This window comes from Mytilus trossulus, chromosome 4 (assembly GCF_036588685.1).
Source record: "Mytilus trossulus isolate FHL-02 chromosome 4, PNRI_Mtr1.1.1.hap1, whole genome shotgun sequence".
Taxonomy (NCBI): Eukaryota; Metazoa; Mollusca; class Bivalvia; order Mytilida; family Mytilidae; genus Mytilus; species Mytilus trossulus.
In genome coordinates, this window is record NC_086376.1 from 52,255,997 (window position 1) to 52,282,417 (window position 26,421).

At 33.0% G+C, this 26,421-nt stretch overlaps 1 protein-coding gene across 1 annotated transcript; it reads left to right on the forward strand.

Annotated features, from left to right (window-relative positions):
• The first annotated feature begins 319 nt into the window (after window positions 1-319).
• Window positions 320-25,060, forward strand: LOC134715496 (organic cation transporter protein-like). Its single transcript, XM_063577702.1, has 10 exons — window positions 320-450; window positions 1,874-2,088; window positions 3,474-3,704; window positions 6,343-6,545; window positions 8,842-9,183; window positions 9,502-9,636; window positions 10,495-10,580; window positions 11,692-11,812; window positions 12,228-12,300; window positions 24,486-25,060. Exons 1-10 carry the CDS (start codon window positions 408-410, stop codon window positions 24,687-24,689), a joined length of 1,653 nt encoding a protein of 550 aa, XP_063433772.1. The 5' UTR covers window positions 320-407; the 3' UTR covers window positions 24,690-25,060.
• The last annotated feature ends 1,361 nt before the right edge of the window (window positions 25,061-26,421 follow it).

The following is a 26,421-nucleotide window of genomic DNA, read 5'->3' on the forward strand; positions in this document are numbered from 1 at the left end:
CAAGTGTTTGAAAATGAAAAAGAAAAAAATCAGAAAAGTACCACTTTATCGCAATTTTACAAAAAAACTGACCAGACACAAAACTGCACCGTGGAAAAAAACTCTACGACAGGGCTAAAATGAAAGCATAACGTTTGCTTTAACTTCTAGTGAATTTTCAGCCATGGGGTATTTTTGTTTTAACACTTTAGATAAGTGACTTTTTTCTTGATTTGTCACTCCACTTAATATATATATGTACCATCACGATTCGGTTTATAATGCGCCGATAGTGATACATTCATTTGTATTCGTTCTCATTTAAAACATTGAACAATATGGATGTTGACGTGGATAACATTTTAACAACTTTGGGTCCATGGAAGAGGTACCAAATTCTCCAACTGTTTTATGTTGGTTTTATTCATATGTTTGGTGGAGCTTATACTGTACTTGTATATGTTTTCATAGGTAAGAGTCGTATTGTGTTATCATACTTATCATACGTCTATTTTGAATACTCAAACGCATTCAGACGATTAATTGGCGCCATCTTGAGATGTTTGGCCGCTATGGATTATCTGTGTCACAGATAACCACGTTTTCCATGTTTTGTATTCATCAACCAGTCGTCCTTTTTGTTTGATTTTGTCATCACCGAACGATTCTTAACATTGAATTTGTACATTCCTATAGCGCCTCGACGGGTGTCACATGTGAAGCAGAATAATTATGCTTACGTATTTTCGGGGTACATGATATCGTTTCCTTGTTTTTGCGGGGTTCGTGTTGCTAAGTCTTTAATTTTTGTGTGATTTTTGTAGACTGTAAATTGTTTGTCGTTTTTCGTTTTTGTTGTGATTTTGTCTTCTTTTTTAAAAGATTTTCGAGTTCTGATTCTAGCTTTGGTATCTGTTTTCTCTATAAAAAAAATCTTTTATACATGTAATGTCGTTATATTGGTACAGTCCTACTTCAGTATGCTCGGACCACATACATTAATATTTACTATCCCGAGGCACATAGTGTCTGGTTTTATATACAAGCAAACATCGCTAAGATTTATGAATTTTGATTATCAAACTTTCAGATTAATCCTTTTTGTTTAGATTATAATGACGTCTTACTCATTTTGCTACGACAAGCACTTCAAAAATGAGTCATAAAAAGGTAGATAGTGATGAAGAAGATGATGACGATTATGATAATGACTGTTATGACAAAAAAAAATGATTTAAAAGTTATTTATAGAATAATTGTTTCAAGATTTCAAATATCGAAAATTATCCCATTTTTCTTTATGAGTTGCTTTTCAAATTATTTCATATTTTGCAATGTCGGGGCCATTTATAGCCTGATTTGTGATATTGGTTTTGTTCATTGTTGAAGGCCGTACGGTAATCAATAGTTGCTATTGTCTACGTTATTTTGGGTTCTGGTGATCATTGCGCGACATTTTTCTATTCAAACCGGTAAATCTAGTTCCTGTCTTTACCAAAAATCAGCAAACAGTTGAGACATGTTTTTGATTTTATCTTTAAAGGGTTTTGTGCATATCTAATTGAGTTATGTTATATATGCCATATTTCAAAATGTCTGAGGGGGAGGGGGTGTGAATTTGCAAGATGGCTCTCATAGTATTGCAAAACTTTTAAAAGGGCCTTCAAATTAAATACTATTCATATGCTTCGTCATACTTTTTCAAACCTACAGCCATGGCAAATTGGTTGTTTTGTTTTAAATTGTTAATATTAAAAATTTCTCTTTCAACCTTTACATTTTGAAGCTTTCAAATGGGAAATCCCTCGCAAATCGTGACTGTTTGCAGGTATGATATATGCATGTGTTTATTTTTTTTATGAAGTGAGCTGTTTATATTTATTTAACTACATAGGTTACCAACCACCTCATCACTGCAGCAACCTTACACAAAGTATTCATACGTATGGTATTCCAAGCTATATAAATGAATCACAGGTCATAGTTCATTATGGTCAATGTGACATCACTGTTTATTCCAATGGAACTAACATGACGTCCGAGAAGTGGACGATACCATGTGTTAACGGATATACTTACGAAAATACTGCAAAAACATTTGTGTCTGAGGTGAGATAGTAATTCTAGTTTGCTTGATTCGAATAAATACTAATTGTGTTACATCAGTTTATTTAAAAAAAAAACACCTTTTGATTCCCAAATTGCTGGAAAGAGCCATACCCCCACCCCCGCTCTCCTTTGAGTTTAATTGTTGCTCCCTAGCTAGTCCCATATCTGTCTAGGCTTTCCTTAACAATTTATACGTTCTTTGCGCTTCTAGTTGCCGGCAACGATGACCTTCTTTGAACACATTTTGGATCGGTAATTTAACTTCTCATTATATTGGTGAATTGTAATTGTGTGATCCTGCATTCGCGCAAAACAATGTGCAGACGGTACATACATTAGTTTAAAATGTCTAAAACATTAATCATTCCCCAAGTGCATGAAACCTTAACACCATTTATCGTAGGCTATTACGGGTGTCATTTCTTGGACTAGCGGAGGGCATACCAAAAGTGTGATGAAAGATTGTTTTTTATGTACATTGCGATCTTCGAATTTTGTATCTAAAATATTTACTATGAAGATCAGTGGAGACCCCAATTGCACATGACATCTGTTCTGATGGAAAGCTCTGTAGCTATATATATAGCACTTTGAAGACCAAATTTGGTTTTGAAAACTATCTTAGATCATCTTAATTATTGTATTGCGATCCCCTGAGCGGAGAAGAAATTTTATTCGCTTAAGACGTATGATACGGTGCCTTTTGTCCGCAATTCGCTAAAAGCAAAACGGACAAAAAGCAACGGACAAAAAGCAAAAGTATCGGACAAAAAGCAAAATTATCGGACAAAAAGCAAAACGGACAAAAAGCAACGGACAAAAAGCAAAAGTATCGGACAAAAAGCAAAATAATCGGACAAAAAGCAAAAGCGGACAAAAAGCAAATTGCGTACAAAAAGCACCGTATCAGACGTATTTCCTCACATAGACTTAGAATTGAACAAGGTAGATACCATGGTATTTCTCGACAAAATAGTATATGTCTCAGGTGAACCTCAAATAAAATTGATGATGAAAAAACTTTTATTTTCATGGTCATCATCTTTTAATAACTAGTAGAAACTGTATGTCCTCCATGATCAACTCACTGTGTCCTAACATTAAGCACTTGATTCCTAGCTCAAAACTGATCTGGCTACGTAGAAAATGTTGATATATTGATATATGTTTCGTGATCTGATTGATGAAGGCAAAGTATAGATCAAGTGTATCTGCATTAGGCACGAGGATGGCATGATTTTTACCTAGACTCACTTATGATAATAGAAAAAAAATCATGTTTTGTTTTATAGGTAAATCAGTTACGAAGACAAATTTTGATATGAACTTGATACTATCCACTTCTCGTTCAGGTTGCGTCTTATCATCATATGTCTATTTTTCAGTGGAATTTAGTTTGTACAAGTGCCGGTTTGGGTGAATTGACACAAACATTTTTAGCAGCCGGACAGTGTGTTGGAGCTATGCTCTTTGCGTCGATGGCAGATAGATTCGGCAGAAAACCAATTTTAATGTCATCGCATTTAGGATTATTTACCATAAACACAGCTTCTTTTTTTATTCCATCTTATACAATATTTGCAATTTCAAGACTTCTTCTCGGCGCTTTGCAACAGGTAAGATAAACCTCATAGCCTCATAACTGTTAGATGTCATTAGTTACTGTTCATATGGTTTGTTAAAATGGTACGATACAATGATTGGCCACGTTTCATATTTTAACATAAAAAGATTAATATTCTGAAACATATGCATCGTATACAATTATGCATAAATATATGTGGAAGCCCTCTTTAGAATCTATATCTCTTTTAAAACAATGGAATTCGTTATTAATTTTCTAATTTGGAGTTAACAAATTTCTTTAGTGCGTTATTTCTGGACTTGAAATTGGCTATACAAAAGATGCGATAGATAGTAAAGGGTAGTTCACACTCATTTATATACATGTATGTTACAGTGAATTTGTATAATCAGTGATTATTTAGAATCCCTGAAATTTTCATGGATTATGTAGAACCATTGGCCAGTTTAGGGTTTATATATAATCACTAAAATTTTCAGGGATTATGCATAATCACTAGAAAAAAGTCAGGGATTATACATGATAACTGAAATAGTTTTATGTATAAAGAAAATGAATAAAAGTCAAATAATATACTATAAAATCATATCAAAACAGCATTAAACTGTAAACATAAATTGTAAAATGTTAAGCACAAAATGTCAAAATGATAACCTTAGCTTATTTTATTAAATATATTAAAATGTTAAACACAATATATTAAAATGTTAAACACAAAATATTAAAATGTTAAACACAATATATTTAAATGTTAAACACAATTTATTTAAATGTTAAACACAATATATTAAAATAATATGCTTCACATCTGTTTTTACCACAAATTCCACATCGTAGAAAACGGTTTCCTTCACATATCGAATCAGATTGTATGACCCACCTAAGAGAAATAAAGTGTTCAGTAAAAATATCTGTAGCCCCCCCAAAGGGAATTAGCAACCTCGAACTGCATGGTTCGAGCAAGATATCCTTTTTTAGGCCAGGCGTAATCCTTTTCATGACTTTTGGTGGACAATTACCATTATGTTTTTTTTTAGGGATCCCTTTCCTTTTTTTAGCCTGTGGAATTGTTATGAGAATATTACACCAAATGCCAGCTTCCTTCAATATTTTGTTCTAATTGTCAATCCTTAGTTTTTCTATACATTTTGATGCGTAAGTTCACAGTTTTTTTTTTTTTTTTTGGTGGTTTTTTTAAGGTATAACAAATTGGGCCATGGGGTTTATTTCACCCTTTATTTTTAACAATTTAAGTTTTAATTCTTTACTAAATGTTTCTATTTCTTTTATTCTTTCTAAACTATATAGAAAGTTCTTGATGTTTCGCACGTCTAACCAGGTGTCAAAACTTCTCTTGATGAAGTTGTACGTTTCTTCTCTCTGATCTTTATAGATAAAGTTATCCAGCTGAAGTGTATCGCTTCTTACTAATAGATATAAGTTCTGGTCAGGAATATCTATATCTAACACGTACATCTGTTGCGGTAGATCTAGACAGATTTTCTTTACTTTTAACCCTCTGGTATAGCTGCAAGCTTCAAGTTGTTTCTTTTTTCTTTCTCTTTTTTTTGTTCGTATCTTTTTCTTGTTCTTTTGTTGATCGACCCTCGGCACCCTCTCGGGTGGGATCTTCTTCCGAAGACTTCCTTATTTCCATTGGAAGTGTCGGTGTGTCAATCAAAGTTTCATCAGCCGAGTCCTGGTTTGCTGATGGATTGCTGTCTATAGACGTGTCTTGTGTACCTGTTTCCATATCAGTGATGATCGGAGGTATTTCCAAGATCTCGTCATTTGGGGGTGGTGCAGTTGTTTCCAGCTCCTCGGTGTTTAAAGTCGGGTCTCCTGACGGTTGTAGTTTTTTGCGAGAGAGAAAAGCTTGTCGTCGACGGTTATTCCTGTCTTGACGTGCTTTTGATGACCTCTTTTTCGTCACAGTTTTGTGTCTTTCAATTTTACGCCATTTAATCTTGATGGAGTAATTGCCATTCCGTTTGGTTAGTATCCAATCGGCGGTTTGACTCTCAACTAGAGAAATGACTGCTGTAATCTCCTCTGGTAGTTGATCGGAAGTTTCCATTCTCAACTCATCAGTTTATGATTTAAGTATTGACATTTTATTCACCTTGGTCTACAGGACATATAGTAAACACGTCCGTCCAGGTGAAAATCTACTCACTACTGTTTTAATTACTAAAAGTGATTCTACATATTCACTGAAAAATCAGGGATTCTACATAATCCCTGATAATACAAACTCACTGTAACGAAAATAAACTGACAACACCATGGCTAAAAAAAGGAAAAGGACCAACAGTAATCAAAACACAAGATAGAACATAAAAGAATGAGCAATAATAAAAAATCAAGGATTACTAAAATCAAAAATGGTAAAAATTTTGATTACAAAATTCTTGACATTGTTATTCCGAATTTTATTATGTAATAACTGATTTAATTTATGATACCAAATCTTAAATTTTTAATAACGAATTGAAGTTCGGAAACACGTATTTCATGATCAGTGCTGTTAATAAATTTTATTTCTTCTGGAATTACTAATTAAATGATCAAATTATGCTTAGAGATGCATACATGTGGCAGCTAGCAACACGTTATCAATATGCAAATTATTTTTTTGTATTCATTGTCCAATTTCATTTTATTCTTAGGGTGTTGCAATAGTTTTATCTACGATCCTTCTAGAAATGTTTCCAAAGCAATCCCGTGGTACAATAGGCGCACTTTTGTCTGTTTTTTGGACGGTGTCTGTGATGTCCATTACAGCATTTGGATACGGATTGCGTAATTACTCATGGAGATACATACAACTAGCGGCTGGTTTAATTTCTGTTCATAGTTTGTTTGGTTACTGGTAAGGAAATATATACATCATTTAAAAAAGAAATACGATACCCCCCGAAAAAAGGTGGGGACAATAAAAATAAACAACTGCGCCATGAACTCGTATATGTTCCCTGCAGTGGTTCCCTGTATTATAAAAAATCAATTTTTGTAATATTTTACACATTATTTCAGAATTCAACAACAGTTATCAAAGGATTATAATTTTTTTAAGATAAATCCCTCTATTGTTTTTGCGCATATACAAGCGCAACAGTACTATGCCGTCAGAGGTTTATGACGTCACGGTTTCCGCGAACCCGAAACGTTAATTAAGAAATAATTCATGGGGGCTCAGTTGAATATATCATGATTTTACCACGAGTTGGCCCTTTATGACAAATATTTTACCCTTAGCGATAGCGTCTGACGTCGTCGTTGTTCTATGACGTCGGGTAGCTCATTCATTAAAATACATATATATGACGTGGGAGTACAATAGGAACAGCCCTAGCAATATATTCACATTTTACCACGGGTGTGTACTCAAAGCGTTTGAAGGACGTCATGTTAGAATTAAGAAATAATTCTTTCATGCCATGCTCTATGCTCATTTTAACATGGGTAGGCATTATATTTGTTAATATCTTAATACCGAGCGATAGCGAGGTATTAAATGCTTACAAATATAATGCCTACCCATGTTAAAATGAGCATAGAGCATGGCATGATAGAATTATTTCGATTCTAATAGGAATATTTTGAACTTTTGTACTTCGACGCGAAATAGTACACGCTCGACATGTCGTCATTTTGTTTCATGAACAAAAACGTTATAGAAAAATCAACAGTTTATCAACAAAAAAAGAACAAAAACATTTAAACTTACTTTTAGAATGTTTTTATTTAATTTACTAGCGAGCAATACCATAAAAAATGTCCATTTTGATCTCTGGTGTTGATCAAAATTCATCTGACGTTGCAATTTCAATTGTGACGTCAATCACGTGCAGCACATGTTCTATTCGAATACACCTTATCGCTAATCCCGGTTGACCCTGCCGCTTGAACTTTTGACGTCAACAACAATCACTTTTCCATTGTGGCGTCAGATATTTTGTTTTATGACGTCAACATTTTACGGGAACCTGTGTGAAATCCAGCAATGGCGGATAAATAGCGAAACATGGCTTTGTACCCAAAGCTAAAGAAGAACGTCATATTAGAATGAGAGTTATTCCTCTTTGACCCGATGGAGAGAGTGACAATCGTTTTGCCAGGTAGATTTCCCGAGAAAGAAAATGAAAATTGTTATTATATAATAAAGTAACATATTCCAGAATTGGATATACACATTAAGTATGTGAATTAAGTGTAGCTGACACACACAACAAAACAGCAAATAATAAAATATATGAATAAAAAGAGAGTCAACTATACAGCAATCTAACAACAAAAAACATACAAAACGACTGTCAAGAAACGAAACAAAATCTGGATACTCGACAAATTTGAGCCAATTAAATTATAATATAATACTAATTTCTATAATTTGCTACGTGTATGATCTTATCTGTTCTTTAGGGTCAATCTTTTTGGTAGGTTTATAATTGTATTTATACTTCCACAAATCATTAAGAAAGTACGAAATGATCAATCATGTCACCAAAATTCAATGTATCTATAGCAATAGGTACATTTCGTACATATATACTTATATATGGATATGGCAAATTGCACATACTTATTTTGAATGTGTACGGCGATTACATTTTTACACGAATATAATTTCTAGATTTCTGATAAACACCAACAAAACAGTAACCATGGGCGCATACGTGTAAAATAAAGTCTATCTAGAGAAGTTAACATATATGCTTCAAGTTCTAACATAATGATTGTAGGTTTTTGTATTTGACGACTCCGAGTCTGATCCGATTTGCCAAGTTGTATATTTATGTACTAGGTGCACAATTATTATATAAAAAAAAAACATAATTGTGCCTGTGTTTAAAAGTTGTCGGAATTAAGAATAATAGAGAAGACTCATAAGTGACACTCAGATCAAAACAGTTATAAATCCAAACAAGTACAAAGCTGAAGAGCATTGAGGACCTACAATTTCAAAAGGTTTTGCCAAATACGGCTATGGTAATCTATGTCTGGGATAAGAAAATACTAAGTTTTGTAAACAGGAAATTTATTTAAAAAAAACCTATATAATTGATATTCATGTCAACACCGAAATATATAAACTTCTTATTTTGATAAAGCTATAGTGTTGCAACTGCAATATCGTTTCATCCGTTCATTTAAAACTGTTACAGGTTAATAGATGAATCCTTTCGTTGGTTAATCGCAAACAAGAAAACAGACGAAGCAATAAAGGTTGCAAAGAAAATCGCAAGGATTAACAAGGTCAATGTCAACCAAGTCCTGTCCGTTATCAGTTCCCAACAACCAATGCGTGAGCTGGCTGTACCTAGGTCCGAGCCCATAAATGAGTTTGACGATGTACCGGAAAATGAACCGTCTGAAGAAATAGAAAGTGCGGACCTAATAGAAAACACCACTGATTCCACACCATCAGTTGTACAGCAGTATACTCTTCTTGATATTCTGAAAAGCAGCATTTTACTTAGGAATTCTATAATTCTTTGGTTTGCATGGTGAGTCGAAAATCAAAGCCTTAAGCATGTAGCTAACATAGTTTTTTTGAAATGTATCCAGCAAAATATCTGACATATTTCCTCTAATAAGGAAATTTAAACCGTGTAGAATCGCAAAAGCCTGGTGAATAAGCTGGCATTTTCTATACTGCAAAAGACTCATCACTGACGCTCGAATCAAAAAGGTTAAAAAGACTAAATAAAGTAGGAAATTAAAGAGCATTGAACACTAATATTCTGAATGGTTTTCAAAATACAGCTAAGGGTAATTATTTCCAATAGAATATAAGTCTAAGGTGTTTCGTTTGTTTTTCTAAGGTGTGTGAACAGTTTGACATATTATGGACTCTTTTTGACGTCATCTTCAATGGCTGGCAGTCGCTATCTTAACTATTTCATCAATGCAACAGTGGAGTTACCTTCCAATATTATGTTTTGGTTAATGGTAAACAGGTATTTATTAAGATATTGGTCACTTAAAGTGTACATGACAGATTATAAGAGTATATTACATTGACCATTTGCCTGCAACATTCTAGTGAGCTATTTCATCTTTGATTTTGATAAGTATGAATTGGAGAGATCCACCTATTCATGTTATCTATGTTTTATGAAGAAAAGACGGTAATAACCTGTATAATATTGGCAGTGGTCCTTTATGTTGCTTCGAAAACATCGTCGAACCTAAAAAAAGGTATTTCAATTGAAAATAGATAACAAGATAAGATGAGATTTGTTAATATAACACATTATGTTTTTTGTAGATTAGCACAAGAGTATGATTTTGTGTTGATTACCCAGCAGAACCTCAACAGCTCCATAATTCTTTTATGGTTACTAAACATGTCTTTTTATGCACATAAGTTTATACTTCAAGTTAATGTATTTAATATTTTTTTATTGTTGTATTTAAGGAATGACTGAACTATTTTTTCTGTCTATAAAGAAATAGCATAAAAATGGGGTGCAGACTGAATTACCCGCGTAGCATCCAGTTATTTTAAAGAGAGCATCATTTTTTTTTTTCATTATTTCGAACAAACAAAAAAAATATTACAGTACTTCCTTATAAATAATTCTTAATTCCAGTTTACGCCTGGGTGAATCATGAAAAATCGTTGGTGACGTCAATTTTACATTACAAAATTACGTCTACGAGCTGATAGACAAAACACTGTCAGCCGATCAAAAGACGCGTTACATTCAAAATTAAATTATTCTGAAATAAAATCTTGATTTCTGAGATTTTATCAATGAAAAATAGTTTATGGTATTCAAAAAAAGTTTATTTGTAAAATGCTTCCATTACAGAACCTCTAGAAAAACACTGGTTGTTTTCTTCCATGCATTAGCTGGTCTTTCACTTATCATTTCTGTAGCACTTCTCACTTTAAAAGGTTAGTTAATTTGTACAATAAATAGGGATATTTTGACATTTAATACAAAAGGATACTAGGTAAAATTTGAGAACAACCCGACCAAAGAGCAAAAAACAACCGAAGTCCATCACGGGAACTACTAACAATATTGAAAGTACAACATACTGCACCAACCAACAACACAAATATTCCTCCATGAAAAAAGACGTACTACCATGAACAACACATCTTCTAGATATCTTGACTTGATTTAGGTACACAATTCAGTGGGTTAAGCCAGTTTTACCGTGAGCTCAAACCTCCTCTTTTTCCTATCGCGACCTATGTCGTAAAAATACAAGCACATCCCAAGGAAATCAAAGTCTGGAAGGAAATGTCAAATGATCTCTCCAATATATGCAGGTTTTTAAAATAAGACAATTGTTACATATACTTTCTTTCAAGAAACAAAGACAATTTGACAAAAAGACTCTTTGTAGGTTTTATGATGACTCGTATAAACATTTCGATTGAAATCGGCAGAATTTTTGACCGGCTAGTAATTTGCACATTTGATTGCATTAGTACATCACCCTTGTATATACGTGTATAATTACATTAGATGTAAGTTTCATTATAATACGTTATTCTGATTGGCTAACCTATTATTCCGTAAACAATTGCATCAGACAATAACATTTATCATGCATGATGACACGAGGTCCCACAAAAAAGTGCACTGGTGAATTAAATAAAACTGGATGAAAATCGTGTTTTCATGATTTTAGCTAAAAAAATGTAATTATAAGAATTGAATACTTCTTTTTGAAACTTTATAGGGTTGTAAAAGCGTTGACCGTGCGTACATTTTTAGAATGAAGCGCTTCCGCGCTTCATACAAAATGTACTTCGGTCAACGCTTTTACCACCCAATAAATTTACAAAAAGAAGCATTCAATTCTTAAAATGAACTTATATGTATACAATTGTCTGCTGCTCTCTTGTTAAAGAAGGTAAATAACAAGCTAAAAGTATCGCCGTAAAAAAACTTTAAAAAAAAATTCTAACTTAACATCTACCGTAAAGTTTACAGGGCGAAACTCAAAAGTGTTGGTTTAATATGGACGTAACAATGTAAATTGTATTACAGATGATGGCGGTAAAGGCGCTGTAGTGTCAACAGCGTTTGGCTTTCTTGGTAAACTTGCGATATCATCTTCTTTTAACTCAGTTTGGTTGTATACTCCTGAACTGTACCCTACCAATTTGAGGTAAGATAATAGAATTTGACATTGTGCTTGTGTAATTCGTTTGCTCTTAACGCAAAAAAACGCATAAAAAAGGCCCAGCAAATGCATATTCTGGTAACTCAGTTTATTACCGTTCTAAATAGCTGTTCAATATTGATTATTTTCTCCGATAGCACTCTAAAGCTGTTCGTCATTACCAGTCACAGTTATTATAAAATAGTATTACGTAACAAAAACAATATCATAGTATACAAGTTATATCTTTTTTTCTTCTAAGTATAAGTCAATAATATGTAACGGTAGGCAAAATAGAGTGCATGCAACAAGTAACTGCAGAATTTCTCACTTTCCATCTCTAAATTGATAAACACAAAACTTTATCTTCTTCTAAAGTCGGCATTGTGATTTATGCTGTATCTTTTGTTATATTTTGTAGATCGGCTGGCTTTGGTGTTGCGTCTACTATGGCAAGAGTTGGTGCGATGATTGCGCCCTTCTCTTCTTTGTTGGTGAGCAAATAAAAATTTAGATGATACATTTGAAATTGCATTTACGTATAACAAAGTAAGATATTACCCAGGAAGTGTGGAAATAACCCTCGGACAAGGAAACAAAATGGGTTACTCAGTTTGTAGTTTTCTTTCAGATTTTGTGTTTTGCTATTTTTTAATCTGTCTTTGTAACTTGTTGATTCATTTTCCCCTTGATATGCAATTATTTGATACTTATAATATTCTGTTGACGTTGTAAAATAGGATCCTAGTAAATTTACAAAGAATATTTCATTTGATAAAATATGCATACATACACGGAAATTGATGCTGTTTGTTTTTGAATAGTTTGGACATCCTTTTCCCTCATTATAACAATTAGACACGTTATAGTTATATTTTTGCTTGTAAAACGATTTCACCGGAATATTTGAAAATTTGTAAAGTGTAAACAATTTCTAGACCTTTACTATATAGCATAGGTATTGGTTTAGTTATATTGTTGAAGGCCGTACTGTGCCCTTCTTCCTAACTACTTTGTCATTGCTCATTGTCAATCATACAACACCATCTCATTTTTTATGTAAACAAAAAAGATGGTGTTTTAGTCAACTAAACATATAATACCACCTTGTGACTATGAAAAAATATTAGAATAGTAGAATCTATGGGGTAAGAGCAAGTTAACATAAAAGGGTTGAGAAATACATGAAAAACTGACAACGACATAGCAAAAAACGTTGAACAGAGCATCGCGAACTTCACCAAAAACCATAATTGATATCGGGTGTTCTAAATGGGTCAGAAAAGGCTTATCCACATGACAAGTCATGAAGTGTGACACCCGTGCTACTCCTATATATAAAATACGTTTCTTTTCTTATCATATCAAGTGAATAAAAGCGGATTGGTAATGAACTTTTCTCTAACTTTAAGACATCCGTGAAATTCGTGAACCATCGGCAATAGAAATTTTCTAACCATAAAACTTGACCAATCCATCGGCCATGGAAATTTTCTACCCTAAAACTGTTCCAAATGTGAAATTCGAAAATAAAACACATTTTTTTAAGACAAAGGGTAGACAAGAATATTATCGGAAAAAACAACACATTATTAAATATTAAAAAAATTTAGTGGCTATTCGTCCGGCTAGCCGGACAAATAGTCAAAAATGTCTCATTCATCCGGCAAGCCGGTCAAATAGCATTTTTATGGTATTTTGCTATTTGTCTGGCCAAAGATATTATGGTGAAGATATAACATCGTAAATTAAGGAGATAAATAAACGCCGAGTATAGTTATGAGAAATATTGTCTAAAATCGTATATCAACATCTATGCAGCAAATACATTCAAGTTTGAATTACTTTAGTAGTTACTTATAGTCAGTGCAAAGAATTGTGCAAATTATATTCATTCATTCACAATAAAACAAATCAAAATGCAAATGAATATTCTACAAAGTACACATTTTATTCATATTTTTTTATTCTAAACCGGGGAGTTTGGTAATCTTTTTATTTGTTCTACCTATGCATTCCATGTAAGATAAAGAGTCTGGGCCCGTATGCATAAAGCTACTTAAGTTAAGATTTTCCTTAGTAAACACTGAAGTTAAGGAAACTCCGCCCTTTTTATCTAAGTGCATGGTATGCATAAAAAATCTTAAACTAAGTATTTCCTAAGTAAAATCTTAGTTGTTTTAGGTCACGCCCACAAAACTTAAGTGGTATGCATAAAACTCCTTACACTAAGAAAACGCCTTAGATAACACTTCAGTCTAAGGTACCTATAGAGCTACCTTAAATTTTAAAAAATAGTTAAGAATCAGTCGGAAGTTTGCGTTTTTGGTAGGACATTAATATGTTACCTACAGTTTGATTGATTAATATATAATATATATATGTAATAAAGTACTAATAATTCGTTTATTTATTGCTAAATAATCATTAAATATGAAAGATCATCGTTATTTTCTTCTAATCACGTAAAATCAATAAATCAAGAGATAACAGTGGGTTTATATATATTATGTTTCCCAATCTCGATGTTATGTATACCGAAAAGTACTCAGTTTTTACACACATGTAAATCATGGTACTATTTTTCTTTTGTTTACTATGTACGTGCACGTTTTTTTTAAATTTTTAAAATACACCGCGCGGTATCAGTTGTAACCGTTAGTTAAAACCGAAAGAAGGAATGAAGAGAGCTTGCAAAACCACAATTTAGATATTTGTGGGGGTGTCTTTTTTTTTTGGGGGGGGGGGGGCGTCATTTGAATTTCCAATTCAGTTTTATTCTAAAGATGTAGGGCATATCATAAAAAAAATCACTTACAGGGACAAAATCGAAAAGTTTTAAGACCTACCCAGAGGTGAATATCTTTCATAAGGGGAGGGGGAGCATGGACTTCCATTTTGTTGAGACAATCATTTTGATTGTTTAGAATCACTGTTACGGCAGTGAGAAGTCCCCATGGAATTCGTCGGTTATATAATAAGGTATTTATGATACCTTACTCGTATTAACTTTTTTTTATTTTACTTTATATATTCAGTGAGATATATTGCGGTTTCGAAAATATTTCTAAGTACGTTAAGATGTGGAAAATATACTTATTGTAATAATTTGTTTTAGTTAAGATTGTAGGACTTTTGAAAAATACTCTAGTTTATATATGGAATTTTGGAAATATTTCCACCCTCCCCCTTTTTTTGTTGTTAAAGGGAAGTGATAAAAATGTTAATTTCACATCAAAATAGATTTGTTTTAAACCACAAGCAAATGTTAGCAAGGGGTCTGGAAAGGGAGAAGGCAGCGCATACTAAGCTGAACGATAAATGAACATTTTATTGAAAACAGTGATTTGTATAATAAAGTGTATGCTACACTCAGTCTTGTTCTACGCCACTGAAACCTTGATTATGTTTTGTTAGAGTTTAAAACATATTGTTGTCTCCAGAAAATATCACAACCATGAAAGATAACTATAGATAAAATAGAGGAAAGTTTTGGATTACCAAAATATTTTTCTTCCAATGCTCATCCGTCAAAACATCAATCATAAAAAGCGTTGTCTTGTATGCGCCAATTGTTCATCATTAAACTATGTTACGTTCTATTGAATTGTTTAACATACCTTTATTAAACAATTCAATAGAATTTTCTACCTTAAATTTCGACCATAAAGTCTTTTGTTTTAGACCCCTCCTCCTTTTATTTTTAAATTTTTTATTTTTTTGTACTGCATAGATAAATAGTTAATTTTTTTTTTCTTAAACACACTGTACTTGTGTTTCAACTAATATCCTGATAGAAAACCTAGTATTCTGTTCCTCAAAAGATTGATACATGTCTGAGAATAAAATTATAAAGTCAAGCAGATACTTCAGAGTAAATAAGAGAGATATTCAGGATAAAACAGCCCAAAGCCAACCCATTATTATATCGGATAGTAAAGGAAACTACATAAAAAGAGCCATAACAACTGAAGATTTCCTAAAGATCAAATTCATCACAAAAAAAGGACAAAAAGTACAGCAAGCTATTGATTGGGCTGAAAAAGAATTACCATCAATCTGCCATCAACACAAAAACATCACTTTTTATATTTGGCTAGGAACTTGTAATTTAACCGAACTTAACAGAACTACCAGATTCATCTCTCTTGTGAACCAAAACGATTCAAACGTCAGATATCTAAGAAGAAAATTCATCGAACTTAAGGAACTCATCACCAAAATAAAACCAAATTCAAAAATCATCTTCTTAGAAATTCCGCCATACTCTATTCAGCGTTGGAACAGATCTCAAGGCCACAAAAACCCGGATATTTTCAGTGACGACGACCAAACACTTCAAAACCAGTTATATCTCTTAAATACCTTCATCCAAGAAATAAATCAATCTACAGAAAAATCACCTAAATTTGATCTTGACATTCGAAAAACATCTAAAAGAAAAGGCGGTACTGACGAATACTACAACTTTAATCTATGCAGAACTGACGGCGTACATCCAAATTCATCACTAGCAAAGCTCTGGATGAGAAGAATAGCAACCAAAATTCTCCATCAATATTATAGATAGAGTAGAATAGAACACTATACATATATAAACTTCATATCAACCATATTTATCCATTCCATATACAATAACATTCATATATAGAAATATAAGCAGCTTTTATATAACACCAGTCTATATTGTTTAACCTGCAAATATAGAGATATATATCTACATACTCATTAAACCCGGATATCGGAAGATATAAAAGTTAACTGGAAAATTCTAATCTAAGCTAGCTTTCAGTGGGGACGCCCCGCTGATTGCACATTAACTTACATAGAACTTCCTTGTTAAAAGAAAACAACAATATATATAAAGTAAAAAATGAGTATCCAGACTAGAACATCAGCAAGAACCAAGAGCAAACCTCAGCCCTATACACCAGCTAAATATGAAAACTTTAGTATCAATAAAACCAGGGCCCTGGACAAAAAACTAGAAGCATGTAATAGAGCAATGGACATAAAAATTGAGCAGAAACATCAAAACTACATCCTAGAGCTATCAGCAGCTGCTTATGAAGTCTTAAAGGGGGAAATAGACATATACTTCGAACAACACTCTACATACAAGCTCTTGCCCAAACACCAGCATGATAATCAAGGGCTATGCATCAGAACTTCACATTCGGTCAGAAATAGAAGTAATAACAGACAAATCAATCTATTCCATACTACATCAAAGGTAGAGGTTAATGGCCAAGGTATGGAACTCTTCTTGACACACATTGAAGATATAAAAGAAAGAATGAAATCAAGAGGGAACTATAAGATTTACAACAAACAGATAGAGGAACAGATAAACATAATCAAGAGAAATGAAGTTGATATAGAAATAAGAGAAACAGTGAATGAATCATTCACAACAAATAACCAACCTAAAACCAACCACATAAATAGAATACTAGTATCCAAAGGGACAGAATGTATACAAAATACAGACACAGAATTATTAAGTAACTGGAATAGAGCCATTGAATGGTCAGAAGATGAAACAACACCCAGTCAGGACACAAGTGCAGTCAACATGTCTACTATACATAACTACTGTGCCATATGCAATCAGACAGCACAACCAGAAACATCCATAGATTGTATTGCATGCAGTCAACTGTTTCACTATGCATGTGAAAACATTGATCCTGCAAGAATAAGCCAAACTGAAGAAGAACAATATTCATGTAGGAGTTGCTCTATCATGGACATGGACGTGGTAAATATATCAACGAGAAGCAATAACTCAATTATAGATACAGAAGAAACAATACCAAAAATACTTATAGATGAACAAAGCGTGACAGAGGATTATAGCGAAATAGGCCATATAGTTAAAAATATGCCAGAATATACATCTAAAGACAGTCCAACTAGAACGCAGATCACGAAGGAAGAAACAAGAAATTCTAACACAGAAGTACCAGACATGGTAGAAATGAACAAAACGGCTTCATACAAACAGCAAAGCCAAATGGTTCAGCACAGCAGGAATGAACAAATAGAAAATGTAGATGAGCCAAAAACATCAAGGCAAAACCGAAAAGGCAATATAAGTGCAAAAATGTAAATGAAACTACCCAACAGCTTGAAGATCAATTAGTCCAATGCAGAGCAAGACTAGTCATAATGGAAGATACCAATAGAGACTATAGAAACACAATCAATCTACTTAGGATGCAATCAGAAGAAAGCACTATTGACAAAAGTAACTTAAAAACCTACCAGCCAAAGTGTGACTGTAGCAACAACTTGCAGGAACAGACTATAAGCAAAGTCGATATGATGCTGAACAACTTCAGGTTAGAAATGGAAAATAGAGACCTAAGAATAAAACATCAAATGGAGATGAACGAATTAAGAAACAAACTGCAAATAATGGAATTACAGAAAGAAGTAGGAATGTGGCAAAGAACAGGAAGTCATGAATATTATCCTTATAATCAGAATATTGACAATACTAGGAACTCAAACCAACATCAAATGAGTGATCAGCATACTGGTGCACAGCTTATAAATCAGCAATCCAGGATTCCTAACCAAGCTAATCCACTATTCATGACACCTATGGCACCTCCACACTATAGCCAAATACCAACAGAGCAGAGCAGAATAAATCCTGGCCATATTCAAGCGCCAATGTACTACAATAACAGAATACAGGCTATACCTGTAAATAGCCAAAGTAGCCACCATTATCCTGGCTATAGAAGTATACATGATCCAAATGGCAGTATCAACACTAACATGATACAAAATGCACATTTATACAGACAGCAATATAGGGTGACTCCACAACCTATACCACAAAATATAAATCAACACCAATGCAAGGATATAGTCAGCAACAGACAAACAGAAAGGAACAAAGTCAAAGAAACATCAATAAAAGAGTTTATGACCAAAGAACAAGCATGCCAGTAATAGCTAAACAAAGTCATGAAGAAGAAATTGAAAGACAAAAACAATTGCAACAGCTAACAAATCAGGATGATAATACTAACCAAATAGACAAAGAACCAACAAAAGAAGCTAGACTGACCATCAATCTGACAAATTCAGCTGCCGCCAAAAACAATGAAGCCAAAGTACATACAGAAGTAAGCCATCAAGTAGATGTCACGCCCAGAACTGGTCTTATAACAACGGCTTCTAGTGGGGACGCCCCGCTGGAAGCGGACTGCCATCAGAAGTTCCCCTCTCAAAGGGGGGCCAATGTTGGTGGTCCTAAGCATCTAAAGGGACTAGTTCAGGCTGACAATCTAGAAGCAAAAGAAGATGGGAATAGAAAGAAACCAAACCATTTTTTAGGCAGTGGCCGATCAAACAAGATAAAAGGGAGGATATCATTATAGGTACACTCAATGTACAAAATGTGAAATCAAATGCCCTCTATATCAAAAACTTGTTAAGGGATGTACATGTGCTATGCATTCAAGAACACTGGCTTTTCAATGCGGAAAAGAAAATCATAGCTGAAATTACTGAAAATAGCGGATACATAGCTAAAAGTGTTGATGATAATGATGACCCTGATTTCAACATATCAATGAAAAGGGGCTATGGTGGAGCAGCCATAATCTGGAAAAAAGAATTTAATGAAAATATAAAGGAACTGATAGACGGTGGAAATAGAATACAATCCATACATATTCAACAAGGAGACAAACCAATATGTCTTATAAATGTATATATGCCATCAGATAGCAAAAATGCAGACATCGAATACAAAGACACATTGGCTCAAATTGATGAAATGATAGAGAAATATAAAGACACACACGAAATTATAGTATGTGGAGACATGAACGGGTCCCTGGATAGAAGCTCGACACCTCATGATAAAATCCTAAAGACTTTCTGCAAGGAAAAATGTATAGGAAATACTGAGAAATGCCCAGTAAAAGAGACATTTTATCACCAGAATGGTATGTCGAAAGGACAAATTGATTACTTCCTCTTCAAAGTAACTCAGAAATCATTAACAAAATCAGACAAATTGATGTCCTTGATACTGACCCAGAGAATACCTCGGACCATGTACCTGTTATCTTGACCCTAAACAGCCAACTGAAAAAAGTCAGGGAAAAAGCAACAACTATCATAGCAAAACCTAAATGGACTGACTGCGACCATCAAATTTATAAGGAAGTCATCAATAAAGAACTACCAAAACTCATGCAAAAATCACAAGGAATTATTGAGAAAGCTATAAAAAATCTAGAAAAACTGCTACATAAAGCCGGAGAAGCAGCAATCCCAAAGTATAGAAGAAAAATCAAAATCAAATCAAAGAGAAAGGCGATATGGAATGAACAAATAGATAAGGCATCAAAGCAATCAAAAAATGCATTTAAAGTTTGGAGGCAACATGGAGCACCTCAAGAAAGAAGTAATGAGCTCAAAATCAAAATGACAGCTGCAAAGAGAATACTTCGAAAAGCACAAAGACAAGCCTATGCCTCGCAGAGAGAATCAACAGCGGGAAAAATTATGAAAGCTTCAAACTCAGATACAAAACTTTTTTACAAGCTTATCAACATGCAAAGAAAAACACCACTTATTAATACCACGATACTGAAACTAAACGAAAAGACTGCAGAAGATGGACCAAGCATAATGAACATCTGGCAAGAACATTTCCAACAACTAGCTACTCCAACAATAGAGGAAAATTTTGACACTAAAAAACTAGAGCTAGTAGAGATACAAAACAATATGATAGAATCCATAGAAAGGGAAAAAGGTCAAGGCATAGATCTTGTTGATGTAAAGGAAGTAAATAAAGCTATAGAATAACTTAAAGCAGGAAAAGCACCCGATGAAGGTGGAATTTCGGCAGAACACTACAAACATGGGATGGAAGAGTTAACTCCCTTTATAGTACATTTGCTAAATTTAATCCTAACATATTTGGATGTACCAATCTTCCTAAAGACAGGGATTCTAACACCAATCTTAAAGAAAGAAAAAGACAAAACATTACCATCTAGCTATAGAGGAATAACTGTAACTAAAACCTTTGCAAAAATATTACAAAGTATATTGAAGGATAGAGTTGACTGTATTTAACAACATACAAAACTCCCTGCAAAGAGGCTTTACAGAAGGAGTATCATCACTATGTGCAGCATTCCTCACATCAGAAGCAATCGAAGAAAGTAAGAAATTAAAGATACTGTTGATCTTAGTAACTCTTGGCGCAGAAAAGGCATTTGATAAGCTAAACCATGAAATACTATTCAACAAACTGTACCATTATGGAATAAAAGGAAAACTCTGGATATTACTGAGAAACTTGTATAAAGGAATGAGCATCAAGGTTAAATGGGAAGGGCAATGTACAGAAGATGTCATGGTGCTACAAGGAATTCAACAAGATGCAAAACTATCTACAACGCTATATAAATGCTACAACAACGTCATACTTGATAGCATATTAAAAAGTGGACTAGGAGCATGTATTGGTGATATACAAGTCCCTGCACCAACATGTGCCGATGACATTGCTGTCCTGGCAAATAGTACTGCAGATGCACAAGGAATATTAGACATCGTACAACACCATACGAGCAGAGATCTAGTCAAAATCAATCCAACTAAATCTGAAGCGGTTCTATACAATGCAAAAGGCTCAAACATATCAACGTTGAAATTTGAAGACAATGACATCAATATAACCAATGAAACCAAACATCTAGGTATCAAAAGAAACGAGCAAAACCGTGCAAATATCTCAGAAAGAATAAGAACCGGAAGGGCAACAATATACAGCCTTCTTTGAGCTGGGTTACATGTCAGAAGGGGATTCTCACCCATGGTCGCATACAAGCTATGGAGAACATATGCAGTACCAAGAAGCATATACGGACTTGAGGTGATGAACTTACTTGCAAAAGAAAAGGATATGCTAGAACTGGCAGAGAGAAAAATCCTCCGACAAATTCAAGGGCTTCCAAATAATACAGCAAATATGGCTGTATATACCCTGGTAGGAGCAGAACCTATTGCCATCACATTAGACAAAAATGTACTTACCTTCTTCATGAATATTGTTCGAAATCCAGGAACCATAGAATGTGAAATTCTGCGCCGACAAATAGTATTCTCAGACCAAAGAGGAAAAGACTTTATCAACAGAGTAGAAAAAACTCTATCGAAATACAATTTGAAATCCAGTAGCTATTACATAGAAAATCCACTGAATAAAATGGAATGGAAAAGACTAGTAGGAATAAAGATCAAGGAATACTGGAAAAATGAATGTCATAATGAAAAAATGGAAAAAACATCACTTAAATACATAGAGATACAGAACAATCCATTAAATGAAGCTCACAATATATGGAAAAGTGTAAAAAACAATAGTAAAGATGTAAAGGCAGGAGAAATAAAAGCAAGAATAAGTACCCAAACGTACATATTCCAAGCCAAAGAGCTAAGTTCGATCCAAAAGTTAACCCTATGTGTACAATTTGCGAACAGGAAAATGAAGATCTAGAACATTTTATTCTACACTGCAAAGAACTAGAGCATTAAGATCTAAATACTGCTCAAAAATCGAACAGACAATGGATGAAATTGATACGTCAACATACAAGAAGATCATACAACAAGGGAATTTACTGCAGCTCATAATAGACTGTACTAGCAAGGACATAAACTGTTACCCAACTGTGTATGAAAACATTGAAACTCTGGCTAGAAATATGTGTTATGAGATGCACTTACTGCGCACAAAAAGGATTAAAAAAAAACCTGATCACAAGTACAGTATAAGTTAACTTTTTAAAATTGTTACTTACAAATAGTATACCATCTAACTATTTTACGGCTTATAAGTTTTTAAAAATAAATCTTCCCTTTAAAATTGTAAGATATCAGTTATAAATTAAAGAGTAATGACAAGGTCTCCATATAGAAATTAAACTGTAAAGAAAATTTTTGTATATATTATAGCTTAAATTTTGTCCAAACCCCAACCGTTCTACATAAGTCTTACAAGAAAAAATTATCATTATTATTCCTGATATATGTATAGCACTCTCAGCTAATGATTATAAGTAATTTTAAACTTTTGACCATTTTAATTCTTGTAAATACATGTAAATGCAGTTGTTCTTTTAACATTTTCCTACAACCTAGCACATATAAATTATTATATATTTTAAAAACCTTATGATGACAATCCTATGAATTAATTATGATATCTATTATTTAGTGATCATTATAACCAATTTCAGTCATCTGTATATAATTAATTGTTTCCCTATGTTTTAAGGTGTAAATAGTTGCTCAAACTATACCCTTTGGGTAGTGCTCCACATTTAATGGAGGAATATACAAGGAACTGAACTGAACTGAACTATTAATTTAACCCCAGCTCTTTAAAATAAAAGCAATAAATTTAAATAATCAAAACAAACTTTTACACGGATGAGTACATGTGATGAGCTAATATCATACGGTAACTAGAGAAAGGTTCCGATTTAATAAGGAAATTCTAAGTGAAATCTAATTTTAAGGAATACTTAAGTTAAGATGTTTTATACATACGGCCCCTGACCACTAATTATTGACTCTAATAGATATATATGATTCCTAAAGAATATTCTGAATTTATTGTTTCCTTGAAGTTTGGTTCAAATCAGGTCGTCAAATGATTTTCAGACACGATATTTTAAAATAAATGTTCGGGGATTTTTAACTCATAGGAAATAGGATAGAACGATAGGCACGTGTTACCTTTTTAAAAGCAAGATTGTGTTTACGATACAAAAATCAATATAGGATAATTTTTTTATTAAGTTAAACAGAAAAAGGGGTTACCCAAACCCTGATACTAGTATGAAGGTATATCAATGCATGTTCATAGATCTCCGTTGTAGTAGAACTTAAAAATAATGCATCCAAGCATATTTAATTTAGTCATTATATCCTCCATGGGGTAAATCAGCAATTTCAGTTTGATGTCGGGCTTTATTCCTCTCAGTTTACATGTATACTATATACCCTGTTCTGGAGTCACTAATATATACAAATTTGTTTTAAAGCAATCACATTCTCTCAGGGTTTTTTATGACATCTTTAAATATAAACAAGGAATTTTAAATATACAATAATGAATTCCTTGTTATAAATCACGATCTCCAATTTTCCAACGTCCATTGCATACGCGCGTTTGTTATCCGACACCTCATCCTGGACACTTTTAGCACCACATGACACTTAAATGATATTAAAGATTTGCGCATCCGCAAACGGAAGGTCCCGGACGAATAGACACTCCGTTAAAAAAAGATACACATTTCTTAGTGTCATATATATATATTTATCTTACCTCCGATACATTTTTAAGTATATGATCGCTCTCATCCCATATGGAATTTACTGAACCCATATATAGAAAAAATTTGAGCTTCGCTCTCACCGCATATGGAATTTACTGACCCCATATATAGCGTCATTAGGTCACTAGCACACTATGTAACTAATACTATATAGAGCACGAACAACCTTGATGCTTATTTTAATAGATTGTTCAATTAAATACAAAATACAAAATTAAAATAAACAAAATAAAGTTAAGCTACATGTTGATCGTCTCTTATAGTGAATTGGATTTCATTTACTGTAGGCTGCTAGAATCATCTGGGGTCCTGGAGTAGTTTTTGGAGTATGCTGTTTTCTTGTTACCATTCTCGTTACTGTACTACCTGAAACGGGACAGCGAGAACTACCTCAAACGCTAGAAGAATTGGTGAACTGGAATAAAGAGCAATCTGGATGGAAACTTGGGAAACTAAGAAAGAAGAAAAAAATTGAGACAGCAAAAACTTGACATTTTATTAATCTATGTTTTGTACCAGAAAATACTAAAGATGAAGCTTTCAAAGCATGTGTTTTTGGACATTGAAATGGAGTTGTATGCATTAATGAAAATAATGATATTTGTATAACTATGTGATCATGTAAATGCTATCATTTGAATCAATGACCACAAACGATGTTTGTATTATATATAAATTTTTAAAAAATATAATGCACAATAAAATATTTCAAGTAAATAAACTTAATATATCACAGATTCATGTAATAGATAATAAGTGTTGCATTGATATACTTCTGGCAATGTATATGTGATACTCTAAACATTGTGTGTGTGTGTGGTTTACTTAGTGATATATATAGACAGAGAACTCAGGACATTTATCATATGACTGTTTTAACAATTGATTTGACAATCAACGATGATTATGTATAAATAAAATAAATAAATAAATAAATAAATAATCTTTATTTCAAGAGGATGATCCCATTAGTTAAAATTAAAGTCCTCAAAATAATAATAACATAGTTATAAGTACACAGAGTATTATAAAGTTATATATTATACACATTATACAATTGTATTGAAATAATAATGAAAAGGCATATTAATTTGCACAATTGATGAAAAATTTGTAACATTTTGATTTCATTTGGTAAACTGTTCCATGTTTGAGAACCTGAATATGTAAATGTTTTCTTAAAAAAAATGTTTTTGGTTTTGGTAGATTTAATAGTTTTCATCAGCTGAACGTAAGTTACAGTTTTGATTATCAGTGAAATGAAAATTTTCTTGTAAATAGTTAGGAACCATACCAGTAATTGTATTGCCTTTTGGTATTGAATTCGTTTTTCCACATTTAACCATATAAGCATTAAAATAGATAATACGTCTATGCATAGGTAAATATTTTCTTATCTTTTGTAATACATTGATTCTATTTGATATAGTAAGTGACATTTTATCTATTTGCTGATTCCAATTTAAGTTTTTGTCAAAACAAGTAGTTTTTCACAATCTACAGTTTTTGTCAATACAAGTAGTTTTTCACAATCTACAGTTTTTATTTGTTCATTTAAAATATTGATATCTAAACTGTTTCCAGTTTAACAAAGTCTTTGTTTTGAACCAATAATCATTGATTTACACTTTTTGGCATTTAATTTCATACAAATTATTGTACTTTAATGTGTTCACCTTATCAGTCCGAAAATGCATTAATTAAAATAAATTTAAAACTTTTTGTGTTGTCTAAAAAAATAATTCGAATATCTATCTATACTATTAAACGAGAAGACCTCATTTTGTGTGTCGCTTCTCTTCCTTCCACAATAAATTAATCGTTATGCCTCTGTGTTCTTTAGGTAACATGCATAGTCGCATTTGTCATCCGTTCTTATGATTATTCAGATTGAGTTATTTTGGGAGAAAAACGACAAAATAGGTGTCCGGATATTGGTTCCGTTATCAGACTGACTTTTAGTTATATATAAGACTTTCGGTTTTAAACACGCACAAGTACAACCAATCGTATGATAGATTACAAAAATGAAAAATAGATAAGCCAATCAGAACGTTCTCAATATCATGGCTTTTAGATCGCAAGAACTACATCTATTATACCTCCTTAGAGACAATTATGTTTTCACGTTTATCCACCTGTAAACTACGATTATACTCTTTATTGCAAAAAACATGAAACCCTGACGGGTTAAAATGCAAACATAGTACATTGTATACACAA